Below are 22143 nucleotides of genomic sequence, written 5' to 3' on the forward strand. Positions count from 1 at the left end.
CTCTGCAACGAGAATGTCCAGGACGGCAGTTTGAATCTCTTATCTGAAGGACGGTTGTTAAAACTTTGGCCGGAGTCTTGCTGAAGGGTTCAAGTCCAGCAGTTCCTCACCTTTGATGTCCTTCCCGAAGCCGATGGAGGAGGAGACGTCGTGGCTTTTGCCGCCGGACTTCTCCTTCATCATCACGCCGTCGTCGCCTTCGCCGGGAGACGAGAGCATCGCGTTCTTCCGCTTCTTGCGGCGCAGCGGCAACTTTTTGGGGAAGGCGAACATGGGGAAGATGACCAGGAGGACGGCGACGGCGCACAGCAAGAAGCCGCTCCACCTGGACGACAAAAAAAAAAAAAAAAAAAAAAAAAAAAAAGGAGTTTTCCCCGGCGGTCGAGGATTAAAGCGACGGCCTGGTGTTTACCAGTTGCCGACAAAGCGAGGGTCGCTTTGGTCGATGTTGACCGCAGTTTTGGGGTCCACGTAGAAGCCGATGAGGACGCCTCCCAGGAGGTAGCCGGCCGCCGGGCCCAGGGCTCCCATCACGTACATGACGGCTGAGCGGAAAACAAAATGGACACAAAAACTCAATCTTACGAATGGACAAACGCTGGACCCCTTGTGGTGGATTTTGTTTTATCAAGAAAACGTAGCGGATAAGCCTCATCTGATACGTCTGCGCAATGCTTCCTGTTTTGCGTTCATTCAGCGTATCGTACGGCGACAACGCCTCAACTGAACTGTCGTCATTCGGAGACACTATGAACTAAAACTGTGCGTCATCCGCATAGTTACGATAGTCGGAATTAAACTTCTGACAAAAGAGCTACTTTGTAATTGCAATGACCTCTGGGGTCCCTCAAGGGTCAATTCTTGGACCCCTCCTGTTCAGCCTGTATTATGCTACCCTTGGGTCAAATTTGTCAGAACATAAATTTGGACTATCGCACCTACGCAGATGATTGTATTTAACTGCGTCTCTGGATGGTGACCCAAGGGTAGCGTGTACAGGATGAACAGGAGGGGGTCCAAGAACTGACCCTTGAGGGACCCCAGAGGTCATTTGTTGGGATTGCGTACTTCCAATGGTTACAAAGTGGCTCCTTTCCTCCAGGTAGGAACGGAACCATTTCAACGAGGCCCCTGCAGCGGGGACACAAGCCAAAGTCATTTAGCCGCCACAATCGGCGGAGGTCAAACTTTCCTTAATTACGCCGGGAACTTTGCCGCAAGCTAGCACAGTGTGAGGATTAGCGCTTTGGAACTCTGTGTGCGTGTACTTTTTGGGACAATTACAAAAAATGAAGAGTAACTTTTTGTCACATCTCAACAATATGCAAAATACTCTCGCGTTAACAAATATCCGAGGTAATCCCGACCTCGGACGGAATCGCTCGCCCAGCGCCCACCACATTACATAATAACTGAACACCCCCCGCCGCTGTTCAAATGTTTACTTTGCGTCACGCTGGAAGTAGTTTTGCCGTCCTTGTGACTGCTAACTGAAAAATGAGATCCGTCTGATGCCGTGGGCGCTCTCTTCGGAAGGCGGCCTGCGCCGTCAAATGAGACTATAAAAACGTCAATATTACAGGGACAGCAGAACCTTTCGTGTGTGGGAGGGGGGTTCAATTTTAACATGAACTTGGTGAATTATGAGGACGTGCACACTTGTAGTTCTTTTTTTTTTTTTTTTTTTTTTGAAAGGTCAACGGTCAAAAATCTGGCATTTGGTACGTGGACTGTGTACGCTGCAGACAAAGAAAATCTCCAGTCCGTGTCAGCGCTGGACTGAAAGCACCTTTAAGTTTTTTTCTCTCTCTCGTCTTCCGCAGTCCAGGCACGACCGCTGTGGAGAAGCGTTAACACAACGTGGCAGGATATTAGCGGGGACGAGCTATTAATTACCGCGGTTAAGCGCGGCGAAGGGTCTTTATCTTTTTATCTCCTCCTGGAGACGAAGAACGGGCCCGCGGGCTGAAAAACGGCTGAAGACGGATTGGGGATCGAACGGAACGGGACAAGGACTGCGCGGTGATGGAGTCGCAGATGAAGTTCCGGTTGTTCCTTCGGTCTAAAATTGGATCCGGAAAAGGTACATGAGAGGTGAATGCAAAACCGCCAGGTGAGCGTGGGGGTGGGCGTCCATATCGTCAAACCCTGGACTGGACTTGGGTTGGGTTTCCACCAGCGGGACTGAATGAGCGATGACAGTAGTCGCCGGTGACAAATGCTTGAGGATTTGCCGTCATTCCAAGCAGGGCCAAAACTCCACCTTAACACGGAACCTAAACCCCCTCCCCCCCGCCCAAATGTTTGTTCCGTGCCGTCTGTTTTGGACCCAGGAAAAGACAGAAGGGCGGCCGGGGCAGTCTTCAGATTGACAAATGTGCTGGCGCAGCGGCAACAGCGGCAAGGGGGTGGCGACACTCCATCACAGGCAAGCCGGAATGGGCTGGGGGGGGGGGGGGGGGCTCACCGCGAGCTTGCCTGATTCAATTACGCAACAGACCTTCAGCGGTGGCACGTGAAGGACAAAACCTTCCGGGCCTCGTATGACTTGATCCGTCGGGTTCGATCGGCTTTCCTCGGCTCGCGGTTTTCTACCCGGTCGGCATCAGCGCGGCCGCTGGGCTCCGACTTTCAGTATGCAAAGCAAAACGGAGGATTTGGGAAGAGATGGATCTGAGTGAGGTTGGGGGGTGAGTGGGGGCTGAACACAAGTGCAGAGTAAGGAAGAGGCGCAAGTGCGACAGACGCTGCCGTGTAACTCCGCGATAACGCTTTCTCAGCAACATCCGTCAACCTTCAGGGACCAAACGCTGCTCTGTTGTCTCCCACCTGCAACACGGTCCTGGTTCCGTACCAAACAAACACTTGTAGGGCTTTCCTGCCAGATCAGATTGACTGAACCCCAACTGTTTTCCCGAAGAAACGCCACACCTTACGCCCTAAACCAGGTACCGGAACCTTTAGAGACTGAAAGAGCTATTTGTGCCCTATTCCAAACTGGAGTGGAGCGTCTGATATTTTGCTAACCAAATTCAGAACAGAATACTCAGACCATCCGCCGCCGCCTCAGCTGTGAAAGGAACTTGTAGACAGGACGATGAGATGGCATCTACATTAGACATCAGGAGAGGAGCCCGCACCCTCCCTCTCGACCTGATCTTCACCCCCTCCCCCGTGCCCTTGACAACTGATGAGAAAACTACGCCGACTCATGTAGCACCCCCACCCCCCACCCCCACCGTTGGCCCAAGTCATTACCTCGTTTCAATCACACGCCAGGAACGCAAGAATCAAACGAAATAATTCCAAAACACGACCTTCGTCTAATCTCGACAAAAAGCCGACATCGCTGCCGCGTCTCGTGCGGCAAACTTTCAAAAGCCGCGTTACGCATTCCTGAATAACACACGCGTGTGACAATGAAATAGCTTCGCCACGGCGACGTGCCGACGGTGTCTTCTTACATGTTCCGACCTTACGGAGGACACACACACACACACACTAACGGTGAAATAATACACATGGGTAATTTATGACAAGAATCACTTTTCAAGTAAACAAAGGAACACCGTTTAAGCTTTTATTCGATACCAAGTCTAAGGTCCGCGTACTAGTGCGCCCTTCGTCATCACTAGTATGCGGCAAGCGAGCCCAGCGGAATGTTTTCCCGGATCAAGCGCCGTAAAGACGCTCGGATCAAGGCGGCACCGACCGGTACAGACGGAGAGCTTAGACTAGAAATGATCAGACGATCCGAAAGCCCTTCGGACTTGTACCATCAGCACGGAGGCCACCCGGTAGGTTTGCGGCGCCGTCTAACGTGCTTTCATGCCGTGAGCCGAGTCACGAGGCCTGGGCGGAAACTAGCAAGGCCGCATTCCCGGTTCCACCTGCCTCCTGAGACACTCGTCCTTCACTTTGGACTCTTTTTTTTGGTATCCCCAACCGGAATGCGCCGATTCCTTCCTGCCGCCCGCCTTTTGACACTTTGCTTTGTTTCCCCACATCTGCTCTGCCTCCCAATTATCTAAATAACCATCAGAGTTCTTTGCTTTTACAAGCCCTTCAGCGCTGACACTCAAGCCTCTCAAAGCAGCCCAAAAGGAGCCCCCAACGAGATCCTCGCAGAGAGATCCTCCTCGGCTTTCTGGGTGATCCGCTGGACAATCTGACAGCGGGATCCAGATATTAACCCCTCGCAACTTCACAATGTAGGCCTGCTCTTAAAAACCACCCATGAAGCGATCGCGCAGTTGTCCGACAGAGCATCTGGTACTTCTTCTTTTCCTTTCGGCTTGTCCCGATTAGGGGTCTCGACAGCGTGTCATCTTTTTTCTATCTAAGCCTATCTCGTGCATCTAAGCCTCTCTAACACCCAATCTCCTCAAGTTCTCGCTCACCTCATCCAGCAACTTTTTCTTTGCTCTTTGGTCTCTCTTCCTTGACAGCTCCATCCTCAGCACCCTTCTACCAATATTACTCAGTCTCTCGCCTCTGGACATGTCCAAACCATCTCGGTCTGCTCTCTTGAACCTTGTCTCCAAAACATCCAACTTTGGCTGTACCTCGAATGAGCTCATTTCTGATCCTATCCAACCTGCTCACTCCAAGAGAGAACCTCAACATCTTAATTTCTGCCACCTCCAGTTCTGCTTCCTGTTGTCTCTTCAGCGCCACAGTCTCTAATCCGTAGATCATGGCCGCCCTCACCACTGTTTTGTAAACTTTGCCCTTCATCCTAGCGGCGACTCTTCTGTTACATAGAACACCAGACACCTTCCGCTAACTGTTCCACCCCGCTTGGACCAGTTTCTTCACTCCCTTACCACACTCTCATTGTATAAAGTTTGGTTTCATGATTACAGCGTGAGATGCAGGCTTGCGGAAAATGCTTGACGTCATTGGCAGGGAAGCAAAGGGCCTGACAAACATTCTTCTGCACTACAAAAAAACAAAACAAAAAATGCAGACACGGGAGGTGTACAGGTCCGGTACTGACTTGCCTTTTTTCGCACATCTTTGTCTTTTCACACGGCCTCACATCTGCAAACACTGCCTGGAAAACTATTGCCAAGTTCTGCCAAAGCAACTCCGGGCAAACGCTCGCGGTCCTGATCGGGTGGACATCACATACAGGACCAAGGTTCAATGTGAAAACAAAAACAAAAAACTGGATGACTCACACCGCTAACACAAAAGCGGTAACACCGACATAGATCTGCAATTACCGCACGAAAAGGACAACCGTCTCTCCGAGGACCTCCATCTTAATTACACTCCCCCCAATTAGCCGGTGTCACATGATACGCAAGCAGCTGAGATTCTATATTCAGCGGCGCGGAATTTGGACGTGAAATTTGCTGAGACGCTCACGCCTGTACGAGGATGAGTCCCCGAGAAGTGAACAATGGCTCCGGGTCAGAAAAGAAGACGGACAACGTCGGAAAATGTCAGTGTATAAACTTGTTGGGAGTTCAGCGGTACAGTACAGCCCAATTTACTGTTAAGTAGGCCAGAACAGGAGGGGTCCAAGAACTGACCCTTGAGGGACCACATAGGTCATTTCAGAAACAGTACACTGCTGTTTTTTCTTTGCTTGAACGCAAAACCATTCCAACATTTGGATTTGGGGCGAGATGAAAAACTGGGCCGTTCTTTAACGCTTCGTCATTTTCATGAATTCAGACGTGTACTCTGGAATATTTTTGGCCAGGCCGCGGGTGATGCGAGCTTTAGCATAATCGCTAATTCCTCCGTGGCTGCTAATTTCAATCAATAATAGTCATGGGACCTGGGGCCAGCAAGGCGGTGCCTCAAAGTGGGGGTTCTGCTATTTGAATTGGTTCAAGGCCTTAGTTGATCTTTTTAGTGGGGGGGGGGGGGGGTTAGCTTACAGGAAACAAATACACATTCTCCAATATTTATCAAAAACATAACCGAGTCTTATCTTTGAATGTATCAGCGGGCTCACGTCGACGTTCGCGGACAATTAAGCGCCATTCTTGAGGCGTCCTTTTGATTTGCGTTCGACCAGAGGAGCGGGGATGAAGGGAGGATTTTGTGGAACATCAACTCCAACGTGAGCCAGAACAAAGGCAAACAAATAAGGCCAATCTCCCCCCCCCCCTCGAGCGAGCGGCATAGCTGAAAACAAAAGCTTTCTCAGTGTTCCTGCAATCCCGGCCCCGCTTGTGGCATTTCCCCAGGAACCTCCCCACACATGCCAAAACAATCCGGGCCGGCGCGCCGATAACGGACGGCGGGCAACCCGGCAAAAGGCGGCCGGCGGAGACTAAACACAAACACGTGAACGAGCGGGCGAGACCGCCGTCGCGGAAACAAACAAGACTTTGCTTAATGTTGCATTTTTTTCGGAATATGGGAGGAAACCGGAGTGCCCACCCGGAGAAAAACCCACGCGGGCACGGGGAGAACACGCAAACTCCGCACAGGCGGGTCCAGAATCCGACCTGGGTCCTCAGAACCGTGAGGCCAACGCTTTACCAGCTGATCCGCCGTTCCACCCGCCTCAACACTACTTATTGGTTAAAAAACAAACAAACAACAAAACATGAATAATTGCCATGATACAGTTTCGGGAACAATATGTCCCGCAGTCATGTGCGCTGCCACTTCTTGGCTATTAATATCAAGCAGGGAGAATCCATTCACCTCGTCACAAAATGTTGAGGAGGAGGCTGTTCGAAAGAAAGGAGATGCGGCCCATGAGCAATTCGGGAATTATTTCGTTTCAAATTCAAATTTATTAAACGGCAGATGTGCGTTTGTTCGTCCGCGCGTCGATGGGAATGCCTTCTAAACCTCGTCAATCGTATTTGCGCTCGCCACCTGTGCCAATACTTTTGCCGCAGGTCAGAGGAAGCATAAAAAAAAAAAAAAAAAAAAAAATCAGCACAGTACCTTGCGGAGTCGCTATAAACTAGGTCGGGGGGTTGAGGCGAACGGGCTTTGTCGAGGAGAAGACCACCTCGGGGTACGTTGGGGGCGACTGGTTCATCTGTTTTGTGAAAACGGAAATGTGACGGCGTGAACTTGCCGCGGTTACTTCCCAGGAACTGGGATGCGTCCAAGTGAAGGCCCAAGTGGATATGGAGAGACCCCTCATCAGTCACTCGCGGCATCGACGCAGGCTTGTTGTTGTTGTTATCGTCTCCCCACCCCCCCAGCGCCTCCACTGGTTCAAAAGCGGCACTGCAGTGACTCGCGATGACGCGGTCCTGCGATCAATACCAGGGTCTTGACATGTACCGCTGTGCATCGAAAGCCAGGGGTGGGCGACTAGCTAAATGTTCACTCAACGGCAGTATAAAGCGGGCTTCCGATGCCCCCTCCAGAACTGGGAAATTCTCACGTCGCCTTCAAGAAATCCGTCCCACGTTGGTCCAAAGGAGCTTACGGCTAACGCCGCCGCAATCTGCTGTTTGAGTTTAATCACATGACTGCAGGACACACAGTTCTCGTAATCAGAGGTCAGGGGGACAGCGGGCCTTCAGCGGATTGAGGGGTGCCCCACCAACCGCGGTCACATGGGGGGGGGGGAGGCCCGGGGGGATTAATTCCGGAGCTATGGAGGCGAGACAATTACGACGCCGCATACCAGATAGACGCGACACCCGTGTAGAGAGACGCCTGAACGCATCTCCTCTCCGGCCGGCCGGCAGAATTCGCAGTAATTAATCAAACGCAACCCAGTTCTGCCATCGAGCCCAACTTTCCAGTCTCGGCGGTTCTGCGCTGGCCCTACCCCGCCGGGCTTATCGAAAGGCAAACAATCGTGCATAAGAGTGATTAAATGTAGACTACGGACTACTAGGCACACGCGGGAGTCCCGAGCTAGCTCACAACAAGGTCTGGATTCGGTCCCTGAAGGCAAAACGATTGCTGGAGCCGGCTAATTCCGCGCACTTACCCAGGTAGAGAGACGCGTTCTCCTTCTTGACGTTGTCATCCAGGTAGGTGGGCCCCAGCGTGTAGATGGGCGTGGACCCCATGCCCACCAGTATCTGGGCGCAGATGAACAGAGCCACGTAGAGGTCGTGCTCGTTGCCTTCGGGGTCGCGAGGGCACGACGCCGCCTCGGGCGCCTCCCGTCCGCTGCTGTTTCCGCCGAGGCAGAGCCCTTCGCGGGCCGCCGACGCGTTCACCTCCTGGATCTGGTAGGGCGGCGAAATGAAGTGGGGTAGGGAGAAGAGGGCCGCCCCCACGGCGATGACCACGCCGCCGACGGCCAGCCAGCGCGGCCTGTGACCCCGGCCGCCGAAATAGGAGATGAAGACCACCACCAGCAAGCTGCCGATGTCGAAGCAGCTGACCAGCAGGCCCGACTCGGAGCTGCGGAGGCTGTAGCGCTTCTCGATGGTGGTGATGACGCTGCTCAGGTACCCCGAGACCATCAGGGACTGGATAAAGGTCAGGTAGCACATGCAGAACAGGAAGCAGCGCGAATCTCTGAGGATAACGCGCACGTACTTCCTGGCCGGGAGGCGGAGAAGGCGGGACAGGGACAAGCCGACTTTCGTACCCCCCGCCGCCCTGCGGGGGTCCACGGGTAAGGCGCTGCTGAGCCCCACCATGCTGGACACCGACGGCGAGAAGTCCGTCCTCGAGGAGGGCGACTCGGGCGTTTGAGGTCGGAGTTCGTGGGTCTCGTCCACACGAACGGCGGCGGCATCAAGCAAGCCGACCTCGCTGCAGTGCGTCGGGCAGGGCCCGTTCAAAATGGGGAGGCTCTTGGACTTGAAGCAGCTCTCCGAGTCCACGTACTGGTCCTGGAGCCGGAGGATCTCCGGCGATTCCGAGAGATCGCTCCCGGCCTCGTCGCTGTCCGACGACGTCATGGCACAGCCAGGTGAGGGGGGTTCGCGTTGTTGAGAGGATCCCGGCTGTGCTGTGAATACTTCTAGTGCCACATGGGGACTCAGTTGGGGGGCGGCAGGGACGAAACTAAAGACCGCCCTGCCGTCATCACCGGCGCGGACCTGAGGCCTCTGGTTACGGACATGATTCCATCTGGCGCACCTTGAGCCAAGATATCCTCACAAGTCAACTAGCAAAACCTGCTAATACAGTCCAGTTCTCCAAAAACAAAACTTGAATGCTGTCCGGTTTAGACTCCCATCGTGGGGTCGCTTGTTTATGGCTCTTTGTTAGACGCTGGTTGTCTTTGTTCCGCGGCAGGGCAGCAGCCTAGAGACACGACAAACAACAAGTGGTGATGCTGTCCAGAACAAAGACGGCGCCGGGGATGCGAGCACTTCACGCCCGATGACATTTTTCTACGCTTTTCGGAATCCCTTCAAGTTCGCTCGACCGAAACATTTTGCACCGTGACGGTATGATCCATTTGGTCATAAAATATGAGAGAATATTATCGTTGCATATAATAACTGCTTTGGTAAACTGAGATATTGGTGCGCTTGTGGGAAGTTTGTACAGAATTTTCACTTGGTGAAATTTTACATTCAGGAATCATCTAGAAATCATCTGGATTAGCGTGATTTCTACGCCAGGTCATCTACGTTTTATTTATTAGTATTCATAAACTGATACACCTGAGTAGCTATTGTACACTCACTACAACACGTGATTTAATTTTTGTTTTTTTTTGTGAATATTTTATGTATCTTGAGTTACAAATATAAGACGTTTTATTTAATCATTAAAAAAAAAAAACATTTCGTTTCCGGTCACAATTTCTTATATTGTCCCAGTATGGCTCGGGGGAAAAAAACCCACTTTATAACGCCAAAGTTCTTCAATTTAAACCAAAATATGACCATAGACGAAAAAAACAAAGCGTACCACCGATTGTCAGTGTTGTCAAAATACCCCCAAAAGGAAGAAAATGACAACAAAAAACAGCAGCATCTCGCCTTTTGTCACGACACAAACACATTGGGAGAACAAAAGAGCACGCTGTCAGTGAACGTCTCACACAGTCACCACGCCGCGACAACGCGACAATATTGATATTATTGAACAAATATGAAGCAAAAACGGCGAGGAGTGGCAATTTTGGGGGCTGTGGAAAGACTTGAAAGGGCTGCCGTACTCACGCGGGGGAAGAACGGAGGTAGCCTGTTGTCGTCGTCGGAGCAGCTGCCCGCTGAATGAAATCCGCCTGATGCCCAAGGCTGCTACTGCTGCCGCCACCTCCACAGACCGTGGGACATTCTACAACTTTCCTACCTTCGCCACAAAACAAAAAAAAAACATCATCAAACGAAATATTCATACCGTAAACTTATATTTTATATTTTTACTTTATTTTTTACTAAAAATTAACATATAGTAAACTGAGAGCGTCATATTTGATTGTCACTAACGGGCTATGTACAAACGTTTGCGATACTTTGGAAGTTGACAAACACAGGAGTAGCTGAAAAGAAGAGCTACCCTGAACGCACCGCGCCTTGCACTGTTTACAAAGTCAGCCGTCTTTGGGACTTGTAGTTCCCGTTTTTTAACAAATTTAAGAAACACAACTTTAATAAACTAATGCTAGCGAAATCGTAGTATTAAACATCAGCAAAATAATGTATGAATCTTACGACTTTAAAAAAACGATTTTAAATGACATTTTGATTTCGAATACGCGAGACTAGAAACCTCCGTAGACTTCGTGTACCGGCATGCATTTCGGCATAGGCAATCCTGACAGCTGGGAGCCATGCCGACCCCGTGCTTTCATTGACTGGCCGGCGGGGTCACGCACACCAAATATGGAATCATATCCAACCATCTAATTGATCACAATGACATCACATGCTAATTAATAAAACAAACTTAGCACAATTGGCTATTTCAATGCACTTGAAAACCTTCCGGAAATGTAGTTACTTGCTTGCTTTAGAGCTGTTTTTTGTTTATGTCACATGGGAAGCGCAAATTCAACATAAGCAGATTGACTGTGTCCATCATCTTCAGAACAAGTCATTTGCATTTTTTTCATTGCGTACATATTTACAGTATGATTTGGGTTATTTCTGGCAAAGAATCCTGACATTTTTTGCATTACTGGCGAGCGAAAGTTATTACAGTGCATGGGAATTAGTAGAAGGAATTCGGCTTATTATTTTGTGGAATCTGAGATGATAGAGAGAGCCGCTGTTGACCTTTTGTAGGAGAGAAAGAGAGAGAGAGAGAGAGAGAGAGAGAAAGTGCGACGCATGGGCGAACAAAACATTCTCACAAATTATTCCAGTGATGCACAAGTGCAAGCGCATTAGCAGAAAAACTGGGGCACACGAGTAGAGCGACGATTTCTTACTAGTAACGTAATTTTCAAGCCCTAAAAAGCATGAAAATGGGCTGTAAATGCCACGTGATGGGAGAAAAGCACAATTTTTGTCAAATTGAAACTACTCAACTCACTCACAGATTGTGATGTGGCGCCGAAATGCCACAAGGTGGCGGCGAAGTATTACTTTCAATCCTTTGGCCTCCCGAGAATATGCAGGCAGTTACTGCAACGGAGCAGTTTGTAGCACTAGTGGCAAATTTAGGAAATTCAAGACTGCACCAGGAAGAACTCGAAGCGTGCAGATGTCAACTAGTTGCCTCACTAGTATCATGTAGTTGTTAAAAAAGTTGTTCATAAACCGAGATGCCTTTACTGTGTGAGACGTTTTGTGGAGTGTTGTTGCCACCTGCTGGCAACATTACGCCACTGTCACATTCACGACATGAATAATAAATAGTACACAAATGGAGAGAGAGAGAGAGAGAGAGAGAGAGCGAGAGAGAGAGAACATACAAAATTATATTCTACTTAAAAAAATTTTTGAAAAAACGAACCCCCATTTTTTAACTAAAAGAAATGATTTAACAGTGCACAGTTTTCAATTGTAAAAAATAACTTATTCATGAATATTTTTCCCTGAGATGAAAAAAATATAAATTAATTTAAATTGAAACTATCAATATTTATTTATCATATTATATTATATATATATATTATTTATCATATATTATATACAATTATAGTATATATATTGTATATAATTATATATATTATATTAATTCTAAATATTTATTTGTAATTACATAATTTACAACATTTATTGATGTGAATCAAGAACATTTATAACGTGGATACTGTAACAAGTTTTCCATTTTAGAAAGTGTCGATTATTATCATACCATATATATATATTATATATATATATATCAAATATATTATATAAAATTTTATTATATTATATCTATATTGTATATAATTATATATATATATATATAATTATATTAATTATAAATATTTATTCATAACTACATAATTTACAACATTTAATTATGTGAATCAAGAACATTTATAACGTGGATATTGTAAATAATTTTCCATTTCAGAGAGTGTCGATTATTATCATACCATATATATTTTTTTATTTTATTTTATTAAGTGGAGGCCACGCTGGAAATCAATGACGTCACCAGTCCCCACGAGGTCATCGGCGGACTTTGGCGCCCCCCAGCTGGCCCTCGGAGGAAGTTAGGCCGAGAGCCGGAGGGCGGGGGGGGGGGGGGGGGGGCGCTCCACGCTCTTCCTGTCAAGCGTCGCAACTTTATTGACACGGACAGGAATCGCCAATCAACGTCCGTCCGTTTCTGCTTCCCCGACGCGCGTTCATTAACGCGCACCGCGCGGCGTTTAGCCTTGGCTAGCTTGCCGCGACGCATACGGGAAAAGCAGCCGCGTGTAGCCGGAAGCCGAGCGAACGGGCAGTAATTACACAAAACAATTTGCTTCATCAGCTAATGGCTTTACAACCGCAGTACTCAAGATATATACGGCAAGGGGGGGGGCAACATGGGGACCCTGGGGGCATACGCGGCCCACCAGGCTATTCTTAACAACAAATAAAACATCAGAATATAATAAATCTTCATAATAAACCAAGCGTTTCAACACATTTTCACCTTTATCAATAATATTGACGTCGTTTTCATGTTTTATGACGCTAACGTTTCAACCTTTAGCCACTTAGCTGCATGAAGTCCATCGGCATTACTTTGTTTTAATAAATCATCATCATAATCACATCTCCGTGACTTCCTTTTCATAACCCACGTCGATACGATATGAATCTTTTGCGCTGTGTGTTAAAAATAGCAAACAGTTGGATTTTTGCTAAACGAAGCTTTTAGCCGACGAGCTGCAGACGCATACGAATAAGACGAGCGCATCTGGGCCGGAGGGTGCCGGTGTAGCCGCGTTCCGAAGAGCAATGAGGGCCTGCCCCCCCCCCCCCCCCCCTGGCTCAAATAAAGACACCCGGCATGAGTCTAAAACCTCCACCTCCCCCCTAAGCCCCCCGCCGTGAGGAGCAATTGGAGCGGGCCGGTCCCCCGCTAACTCCCGCCGACCCTTATGCTAAAGGCGAGTGCGGCGGCCGGCGAGAGGACCCCCGCGGCTCCCTCCATGACAAAAGATGGCTTCCTAAGAAATGACGAGGACGTTAAGGGTAATCCACTGATGTTTAACGCCGATAACGCACTCGGGATAGAGATGCGGCGACGTTCCACGGGCTGACAGCATGAGGCCTTTTTACAAAAGGGGACGTTACATTATCATGCGCAAAGAAAGTAATATTAGCTTGAAACTGCGTATTTGCGGTAATATAAATAAAACGCTGCCGCATAAATACATTGCATTTTGGATTTGTGAAAAAAGTTCGCCCACAAAATCAAATAAAAACAAAGCCCCCCAACCCCCCCGGGTGAAGTGTTTGAAGACGCAATGGTCATTCATCTTCAAGTGAAGATTAGTAGTGCTACTCTATTTGCTATAGATCTATACGTGAAGTGTGGAAAAGGGATTTGGTGCTTTTTGGGCAGATTTTAACCCGGCGTTCAAAAAGCTTACTTGAGCTCAACGGTCGGAGCACCTTCCAGCGCCGTCTCAACCCCTGAAGAGGGCCCTTGAGAATGAATCCATCCATCCATTTTCTTAGCCGCTTATCCTCAAGAGGGTCGCGGAGAGCGCCGGAGCCTATCCCAGCTGTCAAACGGGCAGGAGGCGGGGTTACACTCTGAACTGGTCGCCAGCCAATCGCAGGGCACATCGAGACAAACAGCCGCAGTCACAATCACACCTACGGGCAATTTAGAGCGTCCGATTAATGTTGCGTGTTTTCGGGACGTGGGAGGAAAGCGGAGTGCTCACCTGGGGAAAACCCACGCGGGCACGGGGAGAACATTCAAACTCCACGCAGGCGGGGCCGGGTTCGAACCTGGGTCCTCAGAACTGTGAGGCCGACGCTTTACCAGTTGATCCGCCGTGCCGCCGAGAATGAATCCAACTTGTGTTTGTTGAGCTCCAGCTGCTAGCAGAGCAACGGCTTCTGCCTGTAGCCCACCTCGCCCCCCACCCACACCCACCCCCTTCCACTCACAATACAGTATTTGCAATGTAATTACTGCAACACCGGCTTTGTGCCAACAGTAATCCAGGGAAATCCATTGTTGGCCATACGTGCCCGCTCCTTCATTACGACCAACACTCCGCCAAAGCCTCCCCAAAAGACCCCCGCCCCAACCCCCCCGGCCCCAAGCCGCCCCTCTCACACACAAAAGTGAAAAAAGTGTGCCGCCCCACAAAAAAAGAGACACAATTAGCCCAGTGACACAATGGGCCGAAGTTTTATAAGGCACTTTGAGGCAAACGCTGAAGTGTGCCTCATCGCTTTGGGTGGGGTAGGGGGGCGGGGGACAAAAGGCCCCCAACCCCACCCGACCAAGAACCCTGTCATTTATTACTTAAGAAGAGCATCAGTGGCTTTGAGCGAATCCCATTCAGAAAGATTTCCGTCAATCATTACGTGAGACGTCAATGCGGCCGCCGCACCTGCACGACCGGCATGCGGTGGCCTCGGTTGGGGAGGGGGAGGGGGTGGGGGGGGGTGCGAGGTGGGTTCGAGTCCGCCGGGAAGTTGGTGATGCCTAACTCAGAAGGCAGAACTCTTTCTCTGGCACTGAAGGGCGAAATGTTTTCTTTTAATTATTGTTATTATTATTATTTTTGTGCTGTTGAAACATTTCAAGTATCAAGTATGAAGCAATATTAATAATTATAATTAATAATAGTAATAAGTAGTAAGTATTCAAGTATCAAGGGTTTTTTTCAAAAACAAATGTGAAAAAATGTAATTTCCTATAATGCAGCATGATTTTTACCAAAAAAAAACAAAGGTAAAAAAAAAAATAGATGTTAAAACATTTTTCATAAAAATGAGAAAATGGTCATTTCTATGTTAAATGTTTACGTTTGTGTGTGTGTGCGCACGCGAGGTCCCAAACAGCGAGTGAATTACGGCCGCGAGGCCTCCGCGGCTCCGTTAGCCCGGTCGATGGCGAACAGCCGCAGAGCGTTTGGTTAAGCCTCCCGATCGTTAATGCGCGCACACAAAGACGTTCACGCGGGATTAGCGGCCGCCGTTAGCCGCACACTTGTTGCTCTTTTTTTGTGTGTTTTCTGTTGTGCTCGGAGTGCTAATTATGAGCTGGGGGGGGGGGGGCATGTGATTGCGGTTGTTGGTTTGAATCCCAGAGGGGGATCAGTCTTCAGGCTGCCCTTTGTGCTGCCTGATTGGAAAAGAGGGGGCGGGGTGGTTAGCGTGCTTCACCAAACAAATTCACACATTTGGGTCGACGGCTTTGTAAATTGCTATCGGACTTCGGCAGATAGAATTTGGGAACAATTCCGAAAGTTACGGCAACCTAACCCTAACCCAAGATGATTACATGCTGCGTATTAAAATCAACCGCGTAACCATCGCTACCTGAATGCTATCATACAGTGAGAATCACGCAACGGATATCTCACATCTCACAAATGGTGTTCTGACAATTATAGACAGACCAAACAACAATACTCACATGCATATATTCTTTATCCTCTGCGAAGAGCAACTTATATTACTGCTGCGCTGAGAAGCCGGAGAGGAGCTTGAGCCTTACACTGCGCCGTGCGGTCGAGGCGTATATGCAAATGAAGGACAAAAAAAAAGAAAGTTTATTTTAAATGTCACTGAATTGTCACGATTGTTTTTCATCAAATATATGATTCTTGGATGCTATTTTTCTCAATCTGATGGGAGCTTGTTAGCAAATATCCGCACTCTCACCACCGCCCTCCCCCGTTTTTTTTTTGTCTTTGCGCTTTGAAATACGACCGCCCGGTGATTATTGGCCCGAGCGGGAGCCATTAAGGGAAGGAGGAGGGTCAAAGTGCGTGCGGTTGTTTGTCTTCGGGGCCCGGACGGATGGTCCCGTCGTCAACCCACTGAACGGATCGTCTGAGCGATTGTAATTCCTCGGTGGGAGCTCTTTAATAAACTCAAGTGAAATACTTTTTTTTTTTTTTTTTTTAATGGACGCTCCCTATCTCTTCCCCTTTTCCCTCGCTCCCTCTCTCTTTTTTCTCCTTTTTTCGCTTTTAATTACCGCCGTCATGCTCGACGGCGGCTGATGACTTGATTAAGGCTGTCCCGGGCAGTTCCAGTCTCTACCCCGCTGATGAATGACTACCAAGCTTATTAACTTACTCGCGCCCCCCCCCCCCCCCCAACGATCAATACTCGAAACGCAAGGACGGAGAAGGTGTTGTTGTGGTGGTGGTGGTGGTGGTGGGGGTGGATTCCGAGGGGCTGGCGTGATGGAGAGACACACGATTAGCCCGTGTAGCCAATACGGAGAGCGGAGTGCAGGTGCATCGATTGGGATGGATTCGGCTCAGTTTCACAGACTTAAAAGCTTCCTTTTTTCCGACACTTTTCTTTGCAATCATACCCGACATTGCGACGCCAACAATTTGCACAGTTTTCACCGCAAAGGATCTGTAGGAACTGGGAGAACTTTGTGATCGCACAAATACATCCTTGTGAACAGTGGTGGGCGGATAATAGAGGGCGCTAGGTCGCTGGCGCTAGGTCTTTACCCAACCCTCACAAGGGTTGCGGGAAAGCTGGAGCCTAGACTACAGACTACACAATGGAATCATTCCATTCTCGTGGGACGAAAATATCACGACCAGAACATGGGGTTGGACCCAAATGCACGACTTGGAAGAGGTAGAGGCAGTTTGGGAAATGTTTTTATTCAGTCCAGTCTCGGCGATCAGGCATTAGCAGTAACAAGGTCGCAGGCAGGGGTCGGTACACGGGAGATCAAGAACAGAATCACAAGAGTGCGGGAACGAGGGATGAGCCAACGATCTGGCAAAGGCCAGACCGTATGAGGAGTCCATTTTGTATCTGTCCTAAGTACGAGGAACAAGGCGCAGGTGTGCGTTGTGTCGGGGACCGGCACAGCTAGGACCGGGACTGACAGGACCATGACAGAAAATGTTTTGAGTCGAAGCACAAGGTTTTCCTTCTACTTGGGAAGGTCACAACAAAACGGAAAAGAAGGAAAAAAAAAAACCTCTCATTCCCCACGGAACGTCGCGTCCGCTCCGCTGGGTCTTTTCGGGAATCGCAGCTCATCATCGGAGATCATTTTGGCGCCAATGGAAGCGCTTGAGCGTGCCGAGAAGCCTTCGCACGTTTGAAGGCGGCGTCGACACAATGCCCAGATTAGAAGTACAGAGAACTGAAGGGGGTGGAGGGTGGGGGGGGGGGGCAAACACACAAAAGGTTAGGTTTCCTCCCCTGCGTGGTCCTATTGATCCACGACTTGATTCTACGGCGAGATGACGGCCGGCTTGCTTGAAAGAACGCTGGCCGCAATGGCGTGACGGCATTGACTGTATACCTTTCCATCTACTGGACAGGAATGTATTGTTCCACCTGTTTTGTTTAATTGCAAGTCATCAAACTTTGTTGCCTTGCTCAAAAGTTTGATTTTTTGTGCAGTAAACGACCATTTTGTCTCTTGCATGTAGTTCAAATTTGTAACTATGGTGGAATTATGGTAGAATTTAAGGGGCACCAGGAAATACCGTGAAAAAAAAAACAGCTGATTCGAAGCAACGTGGCAGGTTTCCTGAGTTTTCTTAGGTGTGGCTTCTTGAGGCTTTTTTGTGGACCTTCTCGTGATAGACATGTCTGCCAAATTTCACGTTGCTAAGTGGAACCTGTTTTGGGGGCTGAATTTTCTTTGACGGATGCCTTGAAATGGTCAAAAACAACGAAAAATGGCCAAATCCAAGCAAACGTGGTGAATTTTGTGAATCTTTCTCAGTATGGTTTCTTGAGACTTTTTTGTGGGTCTACTCATGACAAACGAGTGCACCAAATTTCACGTCACTAGTGGAAGGTGTGCTTGGGATCTGAATTTTTATTTCAAGAAGACCTGAAAATCGCAGACCGTACCGCTACCCTCCATAAAGTGCATGGACATACGTATATCGAGTACGCCGACATGCATATACTGACCTGTTTGTCCTCCATTTTGTTCCTGAAGTAAGTAAAAGATGATCCCAATAATGAAAAATAATCAATTTAAGGAGTTAATATCAAGCTAGAAAACAGAAAACTGCTTTGACGGGGAAAATGCACCTCTCAATGTCTCGACAGTGACACGCTGGAGAAAAAAAATTGGTATTTAATATTCTAACAAACAAAAGAACAAAAGATTTACGTCCATTTTGTCCTCGAACAAACTATTTCATCAACGTGTTGTCCAAGTCACCTGAAAGTAGCGAAAGTCTCCCTCCCACTCGGCTTTCAGCTCGGACATTTTAAAGGATTTATGTCATAAAAGCCATTAAAAAGGCAACCCGGAGCGACGTTCTCAAACCCGTCGCGCGCGCACTTAGTGGCTACATTAAATCCCCGCAAGAGAAACTTGTCTCAAGTGCAGAAAATTAATGCTGACCTCTACATTCCACCCCCCCCCTAACATAAATGCACATTATGAGAAATATGGAGCGTCTTTTACCGCACGCGCTCCCCGGCCGAGCCGTCATCTGCGACTTCTATTAGCTTGCCCGCTCAATAGCGCCCTTGTCCTTGCATGTATTGTTCCTATTAACTCCTTTTGTTGTCCGTTTTGTGTTAATTAAAAGTGCTGATGGAGTTATTTGTTGTTGTTTGGGGGATGGGGGGGGGGCTTGGGTGGGGGAGGGGGGCAGATGTCACAACAGCGCTAATGAATTGGCGCTACGTCCGGCGGATGAATCAATGCCGACTGTCTGTGTGGCCTGGCGTGAATCAAATGGTTAATTTTTTTTTTTTTTTTAAGTATAAACAGATCAATGAAGCTTTCAAGGCTCGCATATTGCTGACATAATTTCAATTCTGGCGTGTGCGCGTGTGTGTGTGTGTGTGTGTGTGTGGCCACCTTTGCAACCGGAGCTGTAACACAAGCCCATTTAGCATATGGCGTCTTTAGCATGGGACGGGGGTGGACGCGGCGGGGAGCCCCGAGGATCGTCAAACGCAAGCACGTGGCGATGCCACACACTGAGCCGTTGGAAAGCTACTTTTATGACCCTTTCAAATGAATAAAACTCGGGAGGAAGACACGTTGGTGGGGCGAGCGGCGGAAGGGCGTGCGTCAAAATCCGCCGAATCTCCTCCGGACTCTTGTTTTGCCCTCGGAAAGCTAATCCACTGGACCACGGAAGCGCAATAATTTCATGTAAAATTCTGTAATTTTGTTTACAAATTTAAAATAGCATACTTTTAATATCTTAATTTGACAAAATCTCAACGGTATATTTAAGAAAATAGGCAAACACGGGAGTGACTACCGGCTCACGGGGGATGTCGCTATCAGCTGTCAAAGCTTTAAACCGTAATGGACGCTAGCAGTCCTAACAAATCAATGGGGCCCCCGACAGGAGGCTCGGATTTCCCACCGCAGGCGCGGGAGGGAGGGCGGCCATGATGTCAAAAGGGGTAAAACTCCGAAATGTTAAAAAAAAAAAAAAAAAACGGGGTGTTTGGTGTTAAAGAGGTCAGACGCGCGGAAACAGAAGCTAGCTGGCTAACTAGCGGGTGAGTGACGCTAGGCTATGAGACGAAGGCCGTGAAGTAGCCGTTAAGGTACATCGTGAATGGCATCGTGAATGTTTCAAAATAGGATGGCGGTGGGGTGGGGGGGTGGGGGTCATGGTCACAACCATAAACACACCACAGGGTCTTGGGGATAGGCTCACCTTTAACCCCTGCTTTCCCTCGGGCCCGGGCCGGTCACGGTCAATAATCTGCCGGGCAATGGCGGCAGATCGCGCGAGGTCAAGTGGATGTTTTCACATCCGCACCGCAATGAAGGTGCTAAGTGGAAAAGGGAGGGGTAGGAAGTGGGGGGTGGGGGGGGGGGCTGACATTGTCCACTTTCTATAATTTGGGGTGAAATCCCTCAACTTCGGAAATGGTGGGGGCGCATTAATCCGTGAGCGCATACGTAAATGGATTTAGTTCAGAGACATCCAGGACGTGCATGTGCCGCGAGGACAGAGTCCAGACGCTGCAAAGCTTTGGGAGGGCGGGGGGAGGGTGGGGGTGTCAACAATTGCCCCACAACTGCGAAGGAAAAAAAAAACCCAATTGAATCATTCATAAAATCACATTTTCAGGAACAGAATGTACAGTAGTGCTGTGCATTACTGTTTATAAATGATCCCAAAAGTGCAGTTTGTGGTGGCTACTTCACAGATTTCACCTACTGCGTCCAATAATCCACTTTTTGATCACGTCATAAATTGATTTTTGTGTGCGTGCCAACGAAGTGCGGAACAGCGGCGGCGTGAAAGTTTCTTTTTTGTTTTTGCTGGGCGATTGCAGAGAGGAAGCGTGCGGAAAAAAGCGAATGACAAAGGCAGCGCGTTGGCCTTACAAGCACGTCGGACCCCTCCTGCATGTCAATGCCCCCCCCCCACATGCTCCCCCTTATTGCCATCATCTTTTTAGCACACTCACTTGTTTTATTATGATGGATGGAGGGATGGAGGGGGGCTGAATACCCGGAATACCAGGTCCCGCGGGAGCAGGGTCGGGGGGAGCGGGGGACCCTCACGGCAGCCCCCCCGGAGCGCAGGGTGAGCCCATCTGCCCGCTTCTTGGGAGTCAATCCCACCTAGAACAACACACACAACAATATGGAGGGACACTCTTTGATCTGCCTTTCATCCGGACTTCAGACCACCTCGTCATTTACCCCAAAGGCAATCGTTTTACTATATTTTAATTGGTTCGCAAAGGGAGGCAACCTTTCCCATCGAAATGAATGGAAATAGGATTGATTCGTTCCAGCGCCAGCAGACCTTTACCTTCTTTTATTTTTTTCAAATGAGTCTGTGATTAAAAATATATAAATTGCACAGTAACAAATCTATCGGGATACCGTCGAGACCGCAAATACCGCAATCGGTGTGGATGTTGATACAGTACCTCTATATTTGTACTCGTGAAAATGCTCCGATACCACGACACCAATACCGTGGTAAAGTGGTGCCTTGACATACTCCTGTTATGCGTTTTGCAAGATAATAATGGACGATCTGCCCATTTTTTTTTTTTTTTTTTGCTTTTACTTCAAGTGCTTTATGTCGGGCGTCGACTCGACCTGTGTCAAAACGTGACATTTTTGCATGTGTAATTGTCAAATATTCTTCAAAAAAATTAGACTTCAAGATGTTTACTGGCTCTCCGAGTTAAAGTTTACAGTCCGACTGTACATAAAACTGAGAATTACATGTTCTGTTTTTAAAAAAAACACATAGCCTCCGCTAGCTTAAGGCTAACAATGGCTAACAATGCCTCCAATGGTAAGCGGCATAGGCACAAACAGACGAGCAATTGGCATTTACGTAGTTGTGTTGTACCCTTTAAAAGCAACGGATATCTGCTTACTTCAGACAGACAATATAAAAGTACTCATAGTCATATATTCTTTATCCTCTGCGATGAAGAGGTGCTATTACTGCTGCACTGAGAAGCGAGAGATGAGCTCGCAAATCAAATGAGAATAAAATTAGCCGTAAATTGGTTCGCTTATATCTCAAGGCATCATTTTCCAAACTAATTTATAGAAAATAACTTGCACTAAGTAAAAAGTACACTGTACACATTAAATCAAGCGCAGTTTGAATGAATATAAATGAATACAAACAAATAAATCACGCCGTATTGGCTGTAGTGTTGTCATCAATCTCAAATGGATGTAGACAAAGCACTGCTT

The 22143-nt window shown here is 48.4% G+C and overlaps 1 protein-coding gene across 4 annotated transcripts in view; it reads right to left on the reverse strand.

The window, feature by feature from the left end:
• Positions 1 to 22143, reverse strand: part of LOC133492494 (solute carrier organic anion transporter family member 5A1) — a 29527-nt gene that overhangs the window by 5347 nt on the left and 2037 nt on the right. Inside the window, exons 2-8 of one of the 4 annotated variants that reach the window (XM_061804744.1) lie at positions 20883 to 21039; positions 17440 to 17607; positions 15895 to 15976; positions 10077 to 10209; positions 7931 to 9207; positions 413 to 545; positions 111 to 325 (exon numbers count right to left, since the gene is read on the reverse strand). In XM_061804744.1, coding sequence (XP_061660728.1) covers positions 111 to 325; positions 413 to 545; positions 7931 to 8858 — 1276 coding nt within the window. In that variant the 5' untranslated portion in view covers positions 8859 to 9207; positions 10077 to 10209; positions 15895 to 15976; positions 17440 to 17607; positions 20883 to 21039. Of the gene's footprint in view, positions 1 to 110; positions 326 to 412; positions 546 to 7930; positions 9208 to 10076; positions 10210 to 15894; positions 15977 to 17439; positions 17608 to 20882; positions 21040 to 22143 lie in introns of those variants that run through there. The other 3 variants (XM_061804745.1, XM_061804747.1, XM_061804746.1) reach the window with 3 other exon arrangements.

This window comes from Syngnathoides biaculeatus, chromosome 19 (assembly GCF_019802595.1).
Source record: "Syngnathoides biaculeatus isolate LvHL_M chromosome 19, ASM1980259v1, whole genome shotgun sequence".
NCBI classification, from domain to species: Eukaryota; Metazoa; Chordata; class Actinopteri; order Syngnathiformes; family Syngnathidae; genus Syngnathoides; species Syngnathoides biaculeatus.